The sequence below is a fragment of the Phyllobates terribilis genome, unplaced genomic scaffold (genome assembly GCF_046119375.1).
Source record: "Phyllobates terribilis strain yellow unplaced genomic scaffold, ASM4611937v1 Scaffold_2__4_contigs__length_985480577, whole genome shotgun sequence".
NCBI classification, from domain to species: domain Eukaryota; kingdom Metazoa; phylum Chordata; class Amphibia; order Anura; family Dendrobatidae; genus Phyllobates; species Phyllobates terribilis.
The window spans coordinates 866,163,377-866,184,156 of record NW_027362762.1 but is presented as its reverse complement, the minus strand read 5'-3'; the positions used below and the strand labels follow the sequence as shown (position 1 = coordinate 866,184,156).

General features: G+C 43.7%; 1 protein-coding gene across 2 annotated transcripts in view; it reads right to left on the bottom strand.

The window, feature by feature from the left end:
* Positions 1-20,780, bottom strand: part of CTPS2 (CTP synthase 2) — a 235,292-nt gene that overhangs the window by 50,124 nt on the left and 164,388 nt on the right. For both annotated transcript variants that reach the window (XM_073668039.1, XM_073668038.1), the window contains 2 exons: positions 19,991-20,087; positions 19,237-19,381 (listed from right to left, as the gene is read on the bottom strand). In XM_073668039.1, the coding sequence (XP_073524140.1) occupies positions 19,237-19,381; positions 19,991-20,087 (242 nt within the window). The remainder of the gene's footprint in view (positions 1-19,236; positions 19,382-19,990; positions 20,088-20,780) is intronic.

Genomic DNA, 20,780 nt, shown 5'->3' with positions numbered 1-20,780 from the left:
GCTCCAGCATTTTTTCAGAATCTTATTAATGACATCCTTAGACCTTTGATCGGCAAAAATTTGGTTGTGTATTTGGATGACATTTTGATTTATTCGCCTGATCTGGAGTCTCATTGGCGGAGCGTACGTGAGGTATTACAGTTATTAATTGACAATTCGCTTTTTGCTAAGCTGGAGAAATGTGAGTTTGCTGTACAGAGAATTAGTTTTTTGGGCTACATTATCTCCAGCGAGGGTTTTGAGATGGACCCTGTGAAGGTTCAGGCGGTTCAGGAATGGCCTAGGCTTATTGGTTTGAAATCGATACAGAGGTTTTTGGGTTTTGCCAATTATTACAGAAAATTCATTAAAAAATTTTCTATTATTGTCAAACCACTGACCGATCTCACCAGGAAAGGTGCTAATGCGGTTCAGTGGACTACTGAGGCCATTGAAGCTTTTGTGTTTCTAAAGGAGAGGTTCAGCTCTGCTCCCATCCTTATGCAGCCTGATGTGACTAAGTCGTTTTTGGTTGAGGTTGATGCTTCTTCGGTGGGGGTCGGTGCGGTGTTGTCTCAGAAAAACAAGGATGGAGTACATCCCTGTGCTTTTTTTTCCAAAAAATTTTCTGAGACTGAACTTAATTACGATATTGGTAATCGGGAATTGCTGGCTATTAAACTCGCATCTGAACCCTGGCGTCATTTCTTGGAAGGTGCTGAATTTCCCATTCAGGTTTTCACTGATCATAAAAATCTGATATATCTTGATGCTGCCAAGCGCTTGAATGCCCGTCAGGCTAGGTGGGCACTTTTTTTCTCGCGGTTTAATTTTTCCGTTACTTACATCCCGGGTACCAAGAATGTTAAAGCTGATGCTTTGTCTCACAGCTTTTCTCCCATGGTCGGTGATGAGGAGGAGGGGAGCATTTTACAAGAAGGTGTTGTGATTGCTGCATTGGACTCCGTTTTGGAATGCCCCATCTAACACTCCCCATGGGAGGTTGTTTGTGCCTAGGACCTTTAGAAGAGATTTGTTTGTTGAGTGTCATGAGTCTCGGTTGGCAGGTCATCCAGGAATTTCTGAGACCAAGAGACTTGTGGGTCGCAGTTTTTGGTGGCCTGGATGGCAGAAGGAAGTCATTAAGTGGGTGCGTCAATGTACGGTGTGTGCTAGATCTAAGTCTTCACATACTCCTGCAGCGGGGTTGCTTTGCCCTCTGGAGGTTCCTAGTGCACCTTGGACACATCTGGCTATGGACTTTATTACTGACCTTCCCCCCTCTGAGGGTTTCACAGTCATCTGGGTGGTCGTGGACCGTTTTAGCAAGATGTGTCACTTGGTTCCTTTCATCAAACTGCCCTGCGCTAAGACACTCGCTAAGGCCTTTGTCAAGGAAATTGTCAGACTACATGGCGTTCCTACTGACATTGTTTCGGATAGGGGACCTCAGTTCGTGGCTCGTTTGTGGCGCGCTTTTTGTGACAGGTTGGGAGTTCATTTGTCGTTTTCATCCGGATATCATCCTGAGTCTAATGGCCAGACAGAAAGGAAGAATCAGGATGTTGAGCAGTTCTTGCGTTGTTTTGTGGCAGACAATCAGGAGGGGTGGTCTGAGTTTCTGCCACTTGCTGAGTTTGCTCTTAACAACCATACATCCTCTTCTGCTGGTTGTTCGCCTTTTTTTTGTTGTTCTGGGAGACATCCGTCTTTTGGGTCATTCTCCAAATTGGTATCGGCTGTGCCTGAGGAGGAGAGTTTTTCCGGTGACTTGGAGAGAGTTTGGACGGATGTGCGTGGTAATCTTCAGGAGGCTAACAAAAAATCTAAGAGGTACTTTGATAGGAAACGGCAAGAGGTTTTGTTTGCTAGACGGTATAGAGGGAGTTTGCAGTATCTCGTCGCTTGGAAAGGTTTCGGACCCGAGGATAACTCATGGGTGAGGGCGGATGATGTTTCTGCTTCCAGACTTGTCAGAGTGTTTCACAAGAGGTTTCCTGATAAGCCTGGGCCTAGGGGATCCGGAGGATCCTCATAGAAGAGGGGGTACTGTTAGAACTCTCCTGTTAGGTTTTTTCTATCTTGTTGGTCACATGACCTTGTTTGCCTATTTAATCCTGCTCCGCCCTCCTGGCCTTGCTGGACTTCATTGTAATTTCTACTCTTAAGTTAGCCTGGTGCTTAGTTACCTTTCTCAGGCAGTTTAGCTTGGTCTTCGGACCTTTATGTTCTATTTTGTGTGTTTGTCTTTTACTGCTACAATTTCTGCTAGGAGGTGCCCAACTTTATCCCAGTCCCTAGTTCTTGTAGGGATCCCTCCCTTGCAACTATAGGTCTTCGTACAGACTAGCCGAGGACTTTAGCGAGTCTGATCGCAGGATCAGGTTCCCCGTTACATCGTAGGGATCTAGCTTAGTTCTATTGAAGGGACAGATCTCCTTTCTTTCCTTAGTGCTTGTAGCAGATCATAACACTATTAGTAATCCCATCCTCAGAAAGCCCTCGCAGCATACAAACAACTAATCTGCTCAGAACTGGGCATGATAATGAAAATTAAAGATAATTACTTCTGAGTTAAGATGTATATAGGAACTTTTCTGTGTTTATTATAAGCTCAGCAAATCCATGTAAGAAAAACATGAAAAAAATCATTAATTTACACATTTATCTGTCTTTTCTATAGAACCAATAAGATTATATGTAGTACTATGATTTTCATTATAATATACATTATTTTTAATAAAAATTGTACGATTAAAATCTCTTCCTAAGAGCTACAGAAATTCTGCACATTATAGATCCAATGAAAATGCTATAGGAATGCATTATAGCAATGTTATTAATTCTGAGCCCCGAGCACTCTATCCATAAAACTAAACTTTTTACAAGTTAAAAAGAATTGATTTTATATATTTCTGGATGGTATCTCTCCAACCGATCAATAGTCAGCCGTTATTAATATGAGGTCTGTAAATGTCTTACTCAGCAGCTTTGTGTTAGAACATAGATCTGTATATGAAGGTCTATAGGGAGCAGAGAGAGATTTTTATATTTTGTGTTAAAATTTTAAAAAAAAGGCTCTCAGAAAGGTCCTTGTGCTAAAGGTATCATTTATAAATAAAGAGGTTATACAATACTGTTGGGCAACAAAAAAATAAGACGTTGCCTACTTTTCACACCAAACGCTGATTTTTTTAATCTATCCTTGTAAAATATTTCCAGTTCTCCACCAAGTGAATGCAATATGCTAACATTGCAGCACAAAACATTAGTGCTAGAAAAAACAAACAGAATTATCATACATTTCTCACAACAGTCTTAGGACCATGGGCAAAACTTATTTCCCATACTCTTTAGAGTACAAGATATAATTGATTTTCAGACACAAGAAAATCAAAGTTTAGTTTGGAATCAAATGAACCCTTGAAGGATTTTGTCTTATTTGGCCTTCAAGATCAACATCTACATTATGAAAACTGCGACTTCGGGCACTCGCAGGGTGCATGTAGGTAGAGGGCCACTGTAAAAGAAACAAAATTCACATCAGCTCTCCAAATCCAAATAATTAAGCAATTTTGTTGAGTGCGGTGCACAGACAGAAACCATGGGCCGGTTCCCAGGTGACAGATGAGATGCATAGAATAAAGTGTTCCAGCAACCGCAATGAAAACATTAAAACTTAATTTATTAATTTGCTAAAAAAAAGGGGGAATTAAAATAGAAATTGAGCACAAAGCATGGCCAATGTCGCAGTGTTCACAGGCAGCCGTGGAATGCAAAATTCTGGAAGGAGAACGCGAGACCGGATCAGGGATCACAGTTACGCAGAGGGATGAGTCAGTGAGCTGGAGGACGCTCTCCGTCCTGTCCACAGAGACTTTCAGAGTTACAAACAAGCAATTGCCGCTTTTAATGATCTAGAAAATCACCCGAGGCATAACAATATCAGGCTGTGGATGGGAGAGACCCGAATGGCTTTTTTGAAAAGTGGTTGTCTGATACCTTGGGCAAAGAAATCCTCACTCCTCTGTTTGCAATGGAAAGGGTCCACAGCGTTCCCTCGAGACCCGGCCCAGAGAGCAGACCTCCTAGGCCTATCCTGATTAAAATCTTACATTATAAAGACGGGGATATCATAGTAAGGATGTCACGGTTGAAACAGGACATATCACTTGGAGGGAAGAAAGTATCCTATTTTCCAGACTTCTCTGTGGAAGTCCAGCATAAAAGATTCCTGTATATAGACATTAAAAGAAGAATGAGGTCACTTGGATTGCAATATTCCATGATTTACCCAGTGAAACTAAGAGTGATTGTGCTGGGTTCCACATTTTTATTTGAATCCCCTAAAGACGCTCTGAGATGTTTGGACACTCGTGAACAGAAGATCCAAGAGGTTCCGCAAGCTAAAAAGGGCTAAAATTATTCAAATTCTTGAGAGCATTGGTGATTTGGTGACTAAAATGTGGAGTAATTAGAGTCTATGTAAAAAATGCTTTGTTCCTGACAGGTTCAATGTGGAAATTGCGATTAATAGTGTGTTATGATTAATGACACATATATACAAGCTTTTTGGTTTATCTATAGTGCGGCCTGCTCCATGTTGGAGACAACTTATACAGAATATTTTATATTTTATTTTTGGTATTTTTTATTGTGAAACATGCACCAAATGGTTGTGAGCTACTTTTGGCCCCATCCCTTACTGATGAGGGTAGATTCATACTGTTCAAGGGGGGTAAGGGAGGTGTTTGTTAGTTTAGTTGGGGGGGACCTACAGTACAGACCAAAAGTTTGGACACACCTTCTCATTTAAAGATTTTTCTGTATTTTCATGACTTTGAAAATTGTACATTCACACTGAAGGCATCACAACTATGAATTAACACATGTGGAATTATATACTTAACAAAAAAAGTGTGAAACAACTGAAAATATGCCTTATATTCTAGGTTCTTCAAAGTAGCCACCTTTTGCTTTGATGACTGCTTTGCACACTCTTGGCATTCTCTTGATGAGCTTCAAGAGGTAGTCACCGGAAATGGTTTTCACTTCACAGGTGTGCCCTGTCAGGTTTAATAAGTGGGATTTCTTGCCTTATAAATGGGGTTGGGACCATCAGTTGTGTTGTGCAGAAGTCAGGTGGATACACAGCTGATAGTCCTACTGAATAGACTGTTAGAATTTTTATTATGGCAAGAAAAAAGCAGCTAAGTAAAGAAAAACGAGTGGCCATCATTACTTTAAGATATGAAGGTCAGTCAGTCCAAAAAATTGGGCAAACTTTGAAAGTGTCCCCAAGTGCAGTTGCAAAAACCATCAAGCGCTACAAAGAAACTGCCTCACATGAGGACCGCCCCAGGAAAGGAAGACCAAGAGTCACCTCTGCTTCTGAGGATAAGTTTATCTGAGTCACGAGCCTCAGAAATCGCAGGTTAACAGCAGCTCAGATCAGAGACCTGGTCAATGCCACACAGAGTTCTAGCAGCAGACACATCTCTACAACAACTGTTAAGAGGAGACTTTGTGCAGCAGGCCTTCATGGTAAAATATCTGCTAGGAAACCACTGCTAAGGACAGGCAACAAGCAGAAGAGACTTGTTTGGGCTGAAGAACACAAGAAATGGACAATAGACCAGTGGAAATATGTGCTTTGGTCTGATGAGTCCAAATTTGAGATCTTTGGTTCCAACCACCGTGTCTTTGTGCGACGCAGAAAAGGTGAACGGATGGACTCTACATGCCTGGTTCCCACCGTGAAGCATGGAGGAGGAGGTGTGATGGTGTGGGGGTGCTTTGCTGGTGACACTGTTGGGGATTTATTCAAAATTGAAGGCATATTGAACCAGCATGGCTACCACAGCATCTTGCAGCGCAATGCTATTCCATCCCGTTTGCATTTAGTTGGACCATCATTTATTTTTCAACAGGACAATGACCCCAAACACACCTCCAGGCTGTGTAAGGGCTATTTGACCAAGAGGGAGAGTGATGGGGTGCTACGCCAGGTGACCTGGCCTCCACAGTCACCAGACATGAACCCAATCGAGATGGTTTGGGGTGAGCTGGACCACAGAGTGAAGACAAAAGGGCCAACAAGTGCTAAGCATCTCTGGGAACTCCTTCAAGATTGTTGGAAGGCCATTTCCGGTGACTACCTCTTGAAGCTCATCAAGAGAATGCCAAGAGTGTGCAGAGCAGTCATCAAAGCAAAAGGTGGCTACTTTGAAGAATCTAGAATATAAGACATATTTTCAGTTGTTTCACACTTTTTTGTTAAGTATATAATTCCACATGTGTTAATTCATAGTTTTGATGCCTTCAGTGTGAATGTACAATTTTCATAGTCATGAAAATACAGAAAAATCTTTAAATGAGAAGGTGTGTCCAAACACATGTGGAATTATATACTTAACAAAAATTGTGAAACAACTGAAAATATGTCTTATATTCTAGATTCTTCAAAGTAGCCACCTTTTGCTTTGATGACTGCTTTGCACACTCTTGGCATTCTCTTGATGAGCTTCAAGAGGTAGTCACCGGAAATGGTCTTCCAACAATCTTGAAGGAGTTCCCAGAGATGCTTAGCACTTGTTGGCCCTTTTGCCTTCACTCTGGGGTCCAGCTCACCCCAATCCATCTCGATTGGGTTCAGGTCTGGTGACTGTGGAGGCCAGGTCATCTAGCGTAGCACCCCATCACTCTCCTTCTTGGTCAAATAGCCCTTACACAGCCTGGAGGTGTGTTTGGGGTCATTGTCCTGTTGAAAAATAAATAATGGTCCAATTAATCGCAAACCGGATGGAATAGCATGCCGCTGCAAGATGCTGTGGTAGCCATGCTGGTTCAGTATGCCTTCAATTTTGAATAAATCCCCAACAGTGTCACCAGCAAAGCACCCCCACACCATCACACCTCCTTCTCCACGGTGGGAACCAGGCATGTAGAGTCCATCCGTTCACCTTTTCTGCGTCGCACAAAGACACGGCGGTTGGAACCAAAGATCTTAAATTTGGACTCATCAGACCAAAGCACAGATTTCCACTGGTATAATGTCCATTCCTTGTGTTCTTTAGTCCAAACAAGTCTCTTCTGCTTGTTGCCTGTCCTTAGCAGTGGTTTCCTAGCAGATATTTTACCATGAAGGCCTGCTGCACAAAGTCTCCTCTTAACAGTTGTTGAAGAGATGTGTCTGCTGCTAGAACTCTGTGTGGCATTGACCTGGTCTCTAATCTGAGCTGCTGTTAACCTAAGATTTCTGAGGCTGGTGACTCGGATAAACTTATCCTCAGAAGCAGAGGTGACTCTTGGTCTTCCTTTCCTGGGGCGGTCCTCACGTGAGCCAGTTTCTTTGTAGCGCTTGATGGTTTTTGCAACTGCACTTGGGGACACATTCAAAGTTTGCCCAATTTTTCGGACTGACTGACCTTCATATCTTAAAGTAATGATGGCCACTCGTTTTTTTTTACTTAGAATTTGTATTATGGCAAGAAAAAAGCAGCTAACAGTCTATTCAGTAGGACTATCAGCTGTGTATCCATCTGACTTCTGCACAACACAACTGATGGTCCCAAACCCATTTATAAGGCAAGAAATCCCACTTATTAAACCTGACAGGGCACACCTGTGAAGTGAAAACCATTTCCGGTAACTACCTCTTAAAGTTCATCAAGAGAATGCCAAGAGTGTGCAAAGCAGTCATCAAAGCAAAAGGTGGCTACTTTGAAGAACCTACAATATAAGACATATTTTCAGTTGTTTCACACTTTTTTGTTAAGTATATAATTCCACATGTGTTAATTCATAGTGTTGATGCCTTCCGTGTGAATGTACAATTTTCATAGTCATGAAAATACAGAAAAATCTTTAAATGAGAAGCTGTGTCCAAACTTTTGGTCTGTACTGTATATATATGTGGAATTCGCCAGCCTAAGTTGCAGCACACTTCAGCTCCTCCTGAGCTGAAGTTCCACAGTCTGGAGACTTCCTTCTCCAAACACACAACAGAGAAAAAAAACAGTGACTCAGCATTTAATTTGCCCAGCCACACCCTGAGGTGGAGATATGGTGAATGACCTCCCACCCTTCTCAATGTTATTCACAAAAAAACACTCCCTTTTAAAATGGTGGTTTAACCCCCCCAACACACTGGAGAAAATTTGTAGGTTTAGTTCACTGAAGCTAGTAGCTGCAGAGAAACATATCTCCCCTAACATATATCACCAGTGACTCTGTCACATATCCCCCCCCCTGCCCAAATCTGGGGGTTTGGGCACCTTCAGACACCAAACAGGGAATTCTAGAGAGAGCATCCACGTTACCATGTACCTTCCGGGTCTATGCTCCACGTGAAAATTAAAGTCCTGGAGACCTAAGGACTACCTAGTCACCGGGGCATTCTTACCCTTCTTTTCCCTGAACCATCTCAAAGGGGCATGGTCTAACACCAGTTTAAACTTCCGGCCTAGTAGGTAATATCTTAGCGTATCTACACCCCATTTTATAGCTAAGCACCCTTTCTCTACTATAGCGTCGTTTTTCTTGCAGGAAGAGAGCTTCCTGCTCAGATACAGGATGGGATGCTCTTCACCATTTATCTCTTGGGACAACACAGCTCCTAGGCCAACTTCTGAGGTGTCTGTCTGGACCACAAATTATTTATTAAAGTCTCGTGCGATCAGGACCGGCTGCTTACAATCGTGGCAAAATTTGGTATAAACCCCGTCGGTAATATCCCACAATCCCAAGAAATGCTCTCTCCTGCTTCTTGGAGAGTGGTTGCGGCCAGTTCTGGATTGCCTCGACTTTATTGACTTGTGGCTTAATTTTGCCTCTCCCGACGACATTGCCTAAGTACTTGGCTTCCTCCTTTCCAATGGCACATTTTTTGGATTTATAGTAAATCCCGCCTTCCTCAGAACATCCAGAATCGCCTGTACCTTTGGTAGATGACTAGCCCAGTCTGACCAGCCCAGTCTGGGCTAAAGACGACAATGTCATCAAGGTAGGCTGCGGCATACTTCTTATGTGGGGCGAGGATCCGATCCATGGCCCTCTGGAAGGTGGCTGGGGCCCCCTGTAGTCTGAAAGGCATTCGGGTGTATTGGAAACACCCATCAGGTGTTGAGAAAGCAGTCTTCTCCATGGCCCTCTGGGACATGGGGATCTGCCAGCAGCCCTTCGTTAGGTCGAGGGTGGTAACATTCCTCGCAGGTCCAAGCCTTTCGATGAGTTCATCAATGCGGGCATCGGGTATGCGTCACACGTGGATACCTCATTCACTCAGCAGTAGTCATTGCAAAACCCACACTCCCCGTCAGGCTTTGGCACGAGAACAATGAGACTTGACCATCCGCTCTTTGATTCCTTTATCACATCGAGGTCCAGCATCCTCTTCACCTCGGTTAAGATCACTTCACGGAGAGCTTCAGGAATCCTATAGGGCTTAAGGTTTACCCTAAAATGCGCTTCCGTCAGCATTTCATGATCGACCACCTGCGTACGCCCCGGCAATTCCGAGAAGAGGTCACGGTTCCGTTGCAGCAGCTCTCTACACTGTTGCTTCCGGGCCGGGGATAGAGCCTCTCCACGTTGGCTTAGGGACTGGCTCCCAAACAAGGAGTCCGCACTGTTTCCCGATCTCGTCACTGCTTGAGCAAGTTCACATGATATACTTGGTGCGGATTTTTTCAGCCAGGTTGATGGACTTTTTAGTTCACTTCGCTGAGTTTCTCCACCACCTCATACGGACCTTGCCACTTGGCCAGAAACTTGCTCTCGATGGTGGGAATAAGCACCAGAACGCGATCCCCAGGCTGGAACTGCCTCAGCCTCACTGATCGGTTAAACACCCTTGCCTGTGCTTCCTGCGCCTTTAGGAGATTTTCCTTCACGATGGGCATCACTTTAGTCATTCTCTCCTGCACATGCCCGATGATGCTCCGGTGGGGCGTGACCTCGGTCTCTCAGGTTTCCTTGGCGATGTTTAGGAGTCCTCTATGATGCCAACCATGAAGGAGCTCGAATGGAGAGAAGTCAGTGGAGGCTTGAGGAACTTCTCTGACGGAGAAGAGCAGAAACGGAAGCAGGTAGTCCCAGTCTCGCCCATCCTTCTCAACAACCTTCCTGAGCATCGCCTTTAAGGTCTTGTTAAAGCACTCCACTAGGCTGTCCATCTGTGGATGGTAAACGGAGCTGTTTAGCTGGGCAATCTGAAGGACCTTACACAGCTTCTTCATCACTTTGCTCATGAAGGGGGTTCTTTGGTCTGTCAAAATCTCCTTTGGCAGACCTGTCCTGGCAAAAATATGGACCAGTTCCCGGGCTACATTTTTACTTGATGAGTTCCATAGGGGTATCGCTTTGGGGTACAGGGTGGCATAGTCTATGATCACCACGATGTATTGGTGTCCCCAGGCCGATTTAACTAAGGCACCGACGATGTCCTTAGCAATCCTCTCAAAGGGGACCTCTATCACAGGTAGAGGGACCTGGAGACTATGGAAGTGGGAGGACGGCGCGGTTATCTGGCAGGTGGGGCAGTACCTACAATAGTCTAGGATCTTCCGGTAACACCCTGGCCAATAGAACCTCCTCATTATTCTCTCCTGTGTTTTCTCAATCCCCAGGTGTCCTCCCAGAACATGGAATGGGCTATATCTAATACCCTCCGTCGACATGTATATAAAAATGAAAAAGTTCATCCAGCTCACCATACGTAGTAGAATTTCTCAGGATGTGCAGGGATTGTGAGCCTGTGTTGGCAACAGGGTGGATCATATGAATAAGAACACACAGTTCGAAACGCGTCAGATAGCATGCTGTTTAGAGCATTTTTTTCACATGTACTCTTTTTAATCATGTTTAAATAAATTTCTAGTTTTTAATTATTTCCCTGGATTTTGTGCTCGATAATCTCTCTTTCCTGCCCTCTATTGGTATGGTCCTGGAACTAACAACTATTCCACTATCTCACCACCCCTTAGTTTGGCCACCCGTAACACTAATTCCCGACGAACGGCAAAGTGTGGGAACCTGGTGTCTGCCCCCGGCTCTTGAGCAACCCCATTATAGACAGTAACATTGTCCCACGCCCTCTTTAAGGTCAAGTCCTGAACTTGAGCAGACGCAAAGTTCTTTCCGGACACCTCTAACTCCTCGGTCACAGTCTCATCCTCTTCCCTGGCAAGGACACACACAGGGAACTCTGCCACCTTTGACTTCAACAGGGTTTCTTCCCGAGGGATCTGGGTTTTTCCCGAGCAACTCAACGATACGGACCTCCTTTTCCACAAGTCCAAAAGTAGAGAGAAGTCTCGCCCCAATATGACGGGGTGTATCAGGTCCTTGCCCACCCTGACCTTGTGGGGCTTGGCACCACAGTCTGTTACCACCATTACTCGGAGGACAAGGTAGTCCTTGGCGTCCCCATGTATGCAGATAACGCCAACAGTTTGGCAGGGATCAGCTGGTGGGGAATGGTGGCACTGATTAGGGTCACCAGACTCTCAGAGTCCAATAGTCCAAGCACCCTCACTCTATTAATGGACATTTCACTGGGTTGACAGTCCACACTGCAGGCCGGATAAGCGTAATAAGAAGATTGTGACATCGCCAATAAACCACATCCTTAACAATAGTCTTTGCAGGGCCCTCAGTGGAATTGGGACGACCCCCTTTTGTGACGCTAGACCCCTTACATGGTGAGCCCGCTTCCCTTTGGGTACTCTTGTATGAGGAAGTGATTCTGTACAGTTTCCCGAGGGATTTCTCGACCAATTGTTACCTCTCTACTAGGCCCACGAGGTCATGTGTTCTGAGGGTCACCCTGAGCAATCCAGGTCTGCACTGGCCTGGGAAGGGAATGGATGAACCTGTCCATCACCACACGCACAACCATCTGGGCAAGAGTGGAAGATGCTGGCTGCAGCCACTTCTGGACTAGATGTAGCAAGTCACACATCTGCGGGCAAGGAGGTTTGTCGCCAGCATACGCCCAGTGGTAAACGCTTTATGCTCTGACAGACATAGTCACTCCGGAGCGTGCCAATATCTCTGTCTTTAACTTGGCATACAGTAGTATGCCAAGTTAAAGACAGAGATATTGGCACGCTCCGGAGTGACTATGTCTGTCAGAGCATAAAGAGTTTACCACTGGGCGTATGCTGGCGACAAACCTCTTTGTCCGCAGATGCATCCTGCAGGGCCAGATAATAGTAGGCCTTTTGGGGTTCACCCGTTAAATAGGGGGCCAATACCTCCGCCCACTGCTCTGGCGGCAGCTTTTCCCGCTCTACTACCCTTTCGAACACAGTCAAAAATGGCTCAACATCATCACCTGGGGTCATCATCTTTTGCATAGCTCGCCTTACCGCCTTCCGGACGTATGAGACATCACCTGGAGTTGGGGGAGTGGTGGTTTCTCTGCTGCGTATCTCCCCTGCTAGGAGTTCCTTCTGCCACTGCTGCTGTTGGATCTTCTGCATCAGGAGTTTAATTATCTCCTGCAGCTGCTCTCGTTGCTGCTGTAGCTGCTCCTGATGCTGCTGCTGCATGTTCTGCTGGCTCTGCAGGTGCTGCTGGTGTTGGCTATGGACCAGGTGCTTAATTAGCTCCTCCATGCTGCCGGACATCTCTTGCTGGCTGACAGCCTTCATCCAGGACATCCACTGTCCTCTGTGGCAGGTACACTTGTTCCTGGAATCTTGCATGCACTCTCGCACCATCTGTGGTAGGACAACTCACTCAGCTGTTTCCAGAAGTAGACACATGAACGTTTTCGTCTGCAGGTTTATTTAAATTGGCATAAAGCACTGTAGTTTCCACAAAATAAACACAGCCTTGCTGGCATAACGGCAAAACAAAAGATAAACAATAGCACAGTCCTTATATATGGGCGGGATTTGCCCGCTTAAGTTGCAGCACACTTCAGCTCCTTCTGAGATGAAGTTCCACAGTCTGGAGACTTCCTTCTCCAAACTCACAACAGAGAAAAAAAACAGTGACTGAGCATTTAACTTGTCCAGCCACAACCTGAGATGGAGATATGGTGAATGACCTCCCACCCTTCTCAATGTCATTCACAAAAAAATACTCCCTTTTAAAATGGTGGTTTAACCCCCAACACACAACACGCTGGAGAAAATGTGTAGGTTTAGTTCATTAAACTAGTAGCCGCAGTGAAACATATCTCCCCTCACATATATCACCAGTAACTCTGTCACAGCACCTTCAAAGATGATGAAGGGGAGTTTGTAGGCGTCCGTTGCTTAATTTCTCACTTTGAATAAGCCACTGTAATAGTGTATGTTCCCCCTCCTTACTCTAACATTCTGCTCAAAAAAATCCTGGTGAAGCTTGCAGACTGGCCAGATATTCCTTTAATAATTCTGGGAGACTTTAACATTATATGTAATCCATTTAGAGACAAATTTACTGCATTAGAGAATTCTCTGTCCCCCTTTGGCCACATTATTAAGTAGGTGGGTCTAGAAAGAGAAGTTTCCTAACTCAAAGGTCTACGCTTGCTCCTAATCGATATATCAATCCCTCTCAAGAATCGACTTGGTACTATGCAATCCTTCTACAATTCTGGGGCTCATAGAATATTCTCCTAGGTCGTTATCAGATCACTCTCCCCTATGGTTTCAGCTACAGTTGGATCCAATGAGGTCTAGGTTCTCTCAGGGGTAGAGTCTTAATCCATTTTGGCTTAAAAATATTGACTGTAATAATGTCAGTGTGCAACTACCGGAATTTTTTTCCACTAAGTTGGGCTCGGCACACATAAGCGTGGTATGGGATGCAATGAAGGCCTTTTTGAGGGGAATGATAATAAGGGAAATAAAGTCTGTTAAGGATAACTCACAAAAGAGGGGGGTAGACCGGGAAAACAGAGTTTGGGACACTGAATTGCTGTTTATTAAAAATAATAGCCCTGAAAATCTATCACAGTGAAAGGAACCACAAAAACAGCATCAGGCATACCAGCTAGAAGTCGACAAATGTATGTTTTTGAAACAGCAATTCCATGATGAGGGAGAGACCATGGGTTGGTTACTTGCAAAGATGGCCCAAGCCCAAAAAGAGAATGCTTTTCTATATCAATTGAGAGATGTAGAAGACAATATGGCCGTCAGGACCCCGAATATACTAAAGGTCTTACATACAGTTGGGAAAATAAGTATTTGTAGGTGGGAAAACTTGCAAAATCGGTAGTGTATCAAAGAATGGAGAGGTCTATAATTTTTATTGTAGGTATACTGCAAATGTGAGAGACAGGATCTAAAAATAAAAGACAGAAAATCACATTGTATGATTTTCAAATAATTAAATTGCATTTTATTACATGAAATAAGTATTTGATCACCTACCAACCAGCAAGAATTCAGGTTCTCACAAACTTGTTAGTTTTTCTTTAAGAAGCCCTCCTACTTTGCACTCATTACCTGTATAAAATACACCTACTTTGCACCTGTTTGAACTTGTTACCTGTATAAAAGACACCTGTCCACACAATCAATAACACTCCAAACTCTCCACCATGGCCAAGACCAAAGGACAGCAGGGACAAAATTGTAGACCTGCACAAGGCTGGGAAGGGCTACAGGACAATAGGCATGCAGCTTGGTGAGAAGGCAACAACTGTTGGCGCAATTATTAGAAAATGGAAGAAACACAAGATAACTGTCAAGCTTCCTCGGTCTGGAGCTCCATGCAAGATAGTGCCGTGTGAGATAAGGATAATTCTGAAAAAGGTCAGGAATCAGCCCAGAACTACATGGGATGACCTAGTCAATGACCTGAAAAGAGCTGGGACCACAGTCTCAAACATTACCGTTACTAACACACTACGCCGTCATGGATTAAAATCCTGCAGGGCACGAAAGGTCCCCCTACTCACGCCAGCACATGTCCAGGTCCATTTCAAGTTTGCCAATGACCATCTGGACCATCCTGAGGAGGCATGGGAGAAGGTCCTGTGGTCAGGTTACACCAAAATAGAACTTTTTGGTATCAACTCCACTCGCCGTGTTTGGAGGAAGAAGAAGGATGAGTACAACCCCAAGAACACCGTCCCAACTGTGAAGCAAGGTGGGGAAAGCATCATAGTTTGGGGGTGCTTTTCTGCAAAGGAGACGGGACGGCTGCACCGTATTGAAGGGAGGATGGATGGGGTCATGTATCGGGAGATTTTGCCCAACAACCTCCTTCCCTCAGTAAGAGCATTGAAGATGAGACGTGGTTGGGTCTTCCAGCATAACAATGACCCAAAACAGACAGCCAGGGCAACTAAAGAGTGGCTCTGTAAGAATCATTTCAAGGTCCTGGAGTGGCCTAGCCAGTCTCCAGACCTGAACACAATAGAAAATCTTTGAAGGGAGCTGAAACTCAATGTTGCCCAGCAACAGCCCTGAAACCTGTATGGAGCAGTGTGCTAAAATCCCTGCTACAGTGTGTGCAAACTTGGTCAAGAACATCAGGAAACGTTTTACCTTTGTAATTGCAAACAAAGGTTTCTGTACCAAATATTAAGTTCTGTTTTTCTATTGTATCAAATACTTAATTCATGCAATAAAATAAAATGCAAGTGAATTGTGTAAAAATCATACAATGTGATTTTCTGAATTTTTTTTTAAGATTCTGTCTTTCACAGGTGAAGTGACCTATGATAAAAATTACAGACCTCTCCATTCTTTGTAGGCGAGAAAACTTGCAAAATCGGCAATGTATCAAATACTTATTTACCTCACCGCAGCTTCAATTCTAATCTATATTCGTCTAAGGTCAATAACTCACAAGGTGATTTTGCAGATTACCTCTGGGGGATAACTCTCCCTTGTCTGGAGGATATAAAAAGAGGTTTTTTTAGATCAGCCAATTTCCTTGGAAGAAGTTGGTCAGGATGTTGGGAAAATGGCTAATGATAAGGCCCCTCGATCGGATGGTCTTCCAATAGAGATCTACAGTGGTGGCCAAAAGTATTGGCACCCCTGCAATTCTGTCAGATAATACTCAGTTTCTTCCTGAAAATGATTGCAATCACAAATTCTTTGGTATTATTATCTTCATTTAATTTGCTTGCAAGGAAAATACACAAAAGAGAATGAAGCAAAAATCAAATCATTGATCATTTCACACAAAACTCCAAAAAAGGGCCGGACAAAAGTATTGGCACCCTCAGCCTAATACTTGGTTGCACAACCTTTAGCCAAAATAACTGCGAACAACCGCTTCCGATAACCATCAATGAGTTTCTTACAATGCTCTGCTGAAATTGTAGACCATTCTTCTTTGGCAAACTGCTCCAGGTCCCTGATATTTGAAGGGTGCCTTCTCCAAACTGCCATTTTGAGATCTCTCCACAGGTGTTCTATGGGATTCAGGTCTGGACTCATTGCTGGCCACCTTAGAAGTCTCCAGTGCTTTCTCTAAAACCATTTTATAGTGCTTTTGGAAGTGTGTTTTGGGTCATTGTCCTGCTGGAAGACCCATGACCTCTGAGGGAGACCCAGCTTTCTCACACTGGGCCCTACATTATGCTGCAAAATTTGTTGGTAGTCTTCAGACTTCATAATGCCATGCACACGGTCAAGCAGTCCAGTGCCAGAGGCAGCAAAGCAACCCCAAAACATCAGGGAACCTCCGCCATGTTTGACTGTAGGGACCGTGTTCTTTTCTTTGAATGCCTCTTTTTTTTTCCTGTACACTCTATGTGATGCTTTTTCCCAAAAAGCTCTACTTTTGTCTCATCTGACCAGAGAACATTCTTCCAAAATGTTTTAGGCTTTCTCAGGTAAGTTTTGGCAAACTCCAGCCTGGCTTTTTTATGTCTCGGGGTAAGAAGTGGGGTCTTCCTGGGTATCCTACCATACAGTCCCTTTTCATTCAGACGCCGACGGATAGTATGGGTTGACACTGTTGTACCCTCGGACTGCAGGGCAGCTTGAACTTGTTTGGATGTTAGTCGAGGTTTTTTATCCACCATCCGCACAATCTTGCGTTGAAATCTCTCGTCAATTTTTCTTTTCCGTCCACATCTAGGGAGGTTAGCCACAGTGCCATGGGCTTTAAACTTCTTGATGACACTGCACACGGAAGACACAGGAACATTCAGGTCTTTGGAGATGGACTTGTAGCCTTGAGATTGCTCCTGCTTCCTCACAATTTGGTTTCTCAAGTCCTCAGACAGTTCTTTGGTCTTCTTTCTTTTCTCCATGCTCAATGTGGTACACACAAGGACACAGGACAGAGGTTGAGTCAACTTTAATCCATGTTAACTGGCTGCAAGTGTGATTTAGCTATTGCCAACACCTGTTAGGTGCCACAGGTAAGTTACAGGTGCTGTTAATTACACGAATTAGAGAAGCATCACATGATTTTTCAAAGGGTGCCAATACTTTTGTCCACCCCCCTTTTTAGGTTTGGTGTGGAATTATATCCAATTTGGCTTTAGGACAATTCTTTTTGTGTTTTTTTCATTGAAGACAAATTAAATGAAGATAATAATACCAAAGAATTTGTGATTGCAATCATTTTCAGGAAGAAACTGAGTATTATCTGACAGAATTGCAGGGGTGCCAATACTTTTGGCCAGCACTGTATAAACATTTTGAGGAAGAAATATTACCAAACTACATGAAATGGAAATGATTAATAATACATTTTAATCAAGGGTGTTACCAAAGTCGCTATATGAGACAGTAATAGTTGTTCTGCTCAATGATGGAAAAGATAGAGAAGTACCTGACTCTTACAGGCCTATCTCATTGCTGACGACAGATGATGTTAAGAATGAAGCAACATAGAGATAAACAGGTAGCACACTTCATCTCTATGTTGCTTCATTCATGAGGATAACATCTTCCTGACAGCTTGGCAAATCAGGGATGTTCATGGGCGGAGACGATTTTTTGGTCGCGAACAAGCCGGAATCCCGAACACAAACCCGAATTTGAAATGCTGAACAAATTCGCTCAACACTACTCAGGAGTCTATATCCAATCTGTCCATCTCCTTGAATGGGGTGTTGGCCTCTGTGATAAATTCAGAAAATACTAAAGGCTTATATCTTTCATGTATAACTCCTTCTTAGTGAAAATCCAGGGAGACCCTATGGCTGCAGTTAAATCCAGGTGAGAGAGGGATATGAGACAAATTACCTCAGAGGAGTGGGATGGTATTTTAACGTCACCAGGGAAAATATCGATAAATACAGCACAAAGAAGATCCCAAATATTTCTCATATACAGAGTATGCTATACAGGATGGGCCTAAGGACGGATGACTGTTGCCCATGCTGTAGGGTAGTTGGTTCAAACTTGCTATATATCTTCTGGTCCGGCTCTCACCTGGTTGGGCTGTGGGAGGAGGTGGGTAGACTGATTCTCGAGGTCTTTAAAATTAAAAAATCTCTTAGCCCTAAAGTGTGTGTGTTTGGCTATGTGGAAGACATTGGAAATTCATCCCCTCTACAACTGGCTATAGCCAAAATACTGTATCAAACCAGAAGGACCAAAGCTAAACACTGGTTGGCAAGAATTGCTCCATCAGTGGAAGAGGTTGTGAGCTGTTTAAATACCACCATTCTAATGGAAAAAATATAAACAGTGGGGGGCATGGATTAAATGTCGAGCAGTGGTGTCGAAGGTATTGGCAAGATTAACATATTTAACTTACTTATTCTTCAAAAGCGACCTAATATTTCAGATATTAAACACCTTATTGTACATTTCTCTTGTTGAAATTGTTGTCTAGAGATTGTACCCAGTATAATATTAAAATGTGAGTTCAGATAGATATTGGCTGGGAGCCATCTTGAAAGTGTACTCTTTACTAAAATGCCTCCCAACTGTTGGCTGGGGGCATTTTACTAAGTGTGTGCACTGCCCCTTTAAGAGCAGGGGAGAGTGCGTGCACTAGGTGAACTGCTAGAAGACAGTGCGGCGTGCACAGAGAGGGAAGAAGGAGCACGAGAACACTGCTGCGGCCGGGGCATTGAGTATGCAGGCGTCCCTGCATGGAGGTAGGAGGGGAACCATACGGGGGTGCCGGCTATGGACGTTACACACGCCAGAATGGCTAATCAAAAGAACAGCTGGGAATGACAGGCGGTAAGGCGAATCAATCTCCAATCTCTAGTTATTTTACCACATTTCCTGCTTCTAAACTAATTTTTTTTAAATCCAAGACAACTTAGTATTATCTTTTTGTGAGTGCCCAGAAGTCAGTTTTAAAATTAGATAAGCTTAAAATTACCTGGGAGACAATTTACAGCCATTCTGTAAGTATGAAGTTAGTTTTCCAGAGGCAGCCAACATAAGTCCTAGATAGGGAGGAGAAGGTTTCATAGGTCTGGATGAGAATTCTGGATGAAACTGCACGCCAACAAAGTATGGATGATCTGCAGACAGAAGACTCCGATTCAGCAAAATAATAAAGTATATACACTATGTATAGCAATCACTAGTGCATGACCAATGATAAAATGCAAATTCTAAACATCCAGTTGTCATAATCGGAAAAAGGAGTTTCAATAATTTACAAGACACGAGGCTTAAAGTTAGAACATTTCTGCTTAGAAATTGAGATACCCGTTTTTAAATGTTTACGGCCACATCTAGAGCCTAGGTTACAGAAATCTTGATGAGTAAATGTTATTTCAGAAAACTTCCAACAAGTCATATTGATGTTTCTGAAGTTTTGATCGCCTCAAGTTAAAGTGCTGTGACTTCCAGTAATCGAAAGGGCAAAAGGGCAGAAGTGCTGAGAATATGCCGCTTTGCCCCATTAGCATGAAGTAAATGGGCGTCTAAGTAGCACAATCCACAATGATAGGGGATCTTCTCTACGAAATCTACATGTGCGAACAGGGCCTATAAAATTGTCTTATCCTGAGTGCAACCTATTGTCAACCTTTTTTGTTAATTGCATTCCCCTTTAATAAGTTAAGCACCATGAACTGAAGAGGCATTGAATGAGCCCCATGCATTTATTACACTTAGACAATAACCTTCAAGCTCGATGATCTCCATTCTCTCTCCCTCAGTGTCATGTCCAACAAACTTTAAACCTTTTTCTTCTAACTGTGGAATAAGCTCTGGATTTACCTGTATTGGAGTAGAAAGAGTAAAACTTAAAGTTTCTTACTAAAGTGAACATCCAGTGCAAAAAAAAACCCCAAACATCTGGTAATACAGTATTAGAGCGCAATATAGTAAATACAGACACAAACCAAGACAAACCTAATAATACACTGAGTTAATGGCGACACCTATTTTCCTCTAGTTGTGGATGAAAATGGATGCAAATGGAATGGAGCAAGATCCCGCAAGACGTCTTGACTACCCGAGTGGCTTCAATGCCCCGTTGGTGTGGTGCAGTAATTAAAGCAAGAGGTTATGCTACAAAATACTAAGTTATGGCATTGTAAACAATTAATTACTCTCTATGTTGTGATCAATAAATAGCATATGCAAAACTTTTGGCAGTCAGTTTTCTTTACTTAACTCCTTTAAAGCCCAAGACATATTAATACTTATCTGCGCACTGGGCTTTAAGAGCCTGACACATGTTAATACATCTTTGCGATCGCGCCCGCACACAGGCTGCGCGGGTGCGATCGCCGCCGGGTGTCAGTTGATTGTCACAGCTGACACCCGATGCTATGTGCTGGGAGCGGTCCTGCACCGCTCCCGGCACATTAACCCCCGCAATGCTGCGATCGAAGTCGATCGTAGCATTGTGGTGGCAAGGGGAGGTGCTCGGGATACTCACCTCTCCTGCCGGCCTCCAGCGCTGTC